Genomic DNA, 927 nt, shown 5'->3' on the forward strand with positions numbered 1-927 from the left:
ACCGTTTCAATATGTGTGTGGTGGTTGGGAGCGGAATGTTTTTTCCTTCCAACCATTCCATACAGGTGTGGGCGGGCTGAGCGGCATGCTTCTCTCCTTCCCTTAAACTAACCATTACGTGGTTGTTTTGTTTGGGCCGCATGGTTTTCCTTTGCCCTACACATTCCCATCCCGGGTGGCCGTTGTGGGCCGCATGGCCCTGTGCTTTGCCTCAACGTGTCCATGTCGGTGTGGTCGTTGTGGGCCGCATGGTGCTCTGCTTTGCCTCAACGTGTCCACATGTGCTTGGTCGTTGTGGGCCGCATTCTGCTCTGCCTCAACGTGTCCACATCGGGTGGGCGTTGTGGGCCGCATGGTGTTCTGCGTCAACGTGTCCATACCGGGTGGGCGTTGTGGGCCGCATGGTGTTCTGCGTCAACGTGTCCATACCGGGTGGGCGTTGTGGGCCGCATGGTGCTCTGCCCCAACGTGTCCATACCGGTGTGGGCGTTGTGGGCCGCATGGTGCTCTGCCCCAACGTGTCCACATCGGTGTGGACGTTGTGGGCCGCATGGAGCTCTGCCTCAACGTATCTATATGGGCGTGGTCGTTGTGGGCCGCATGGTGCTCTGCGTCAACGTGTCCTTACCGGTGTGGTCGGTGTGGGCCGCATCGCCTGTGCTTTGCCTCAACATGTCCATATGGACGTAGTCGTTTTGGGCCGCATGGGCTGTGCTCTGCCTCAAAGTGTCCATACCGGGGTGGCCGGTGTGGGCCGCTGGTGATCTGCTCTGCCCCAACGTGTCTAAATCGGGTGGCTTTGTGGCCGCATGTTGCTCTCCTCACTTGTCTATATGGGCGGGGCGTTGTTGGCCGAATGTGTTGTGTATTGTCTTACGTGTCATACCAAGGGGCGATGTGGACCGCATGGGGTTCAAGCCTAGCCTT

General features: G+C 58.7%; 1 protein-coding gene across 1 annotated transcript; it reads right to left on the reverse strand.

Moving 5' to 3' along the window:
- Positions 1 to 316: 316 nt before the first annotated feature.
- Positions 317 to 908, reverse strand: PTSG_06752 (uncharacterized protein; the record flags this gene model as incomplete). The annotated part of the gene is made up of 3 exons (XM_004992093.1): positions 317 to 572; positions 629 to 770; positions 887 to 908. The coding sequence occupies 3 exons, from the start codon at positions 906 to 908 to the stop codon at positions 317 to 319; spliced, it is 420 nt and encodes a 139-aa protein (XP_004992150.1).
- Between the last annotated feature and the right edge of the window lie 19 nt (positions 909 to 927).

This window comes from Salpingoeca rosetta (assembly GCF_000188695.1).
Source record: "Salpingoeca rosetta unplaced genomic scaffold supercont1.17, whole genome shotgun sequence".
Classification (NCBI taxonomy): domain Eukaryota; class Choanoflagellata; order Craspedida; family Salpingoecidae; genus Salpingoeca; species Salpingoeca rosetta.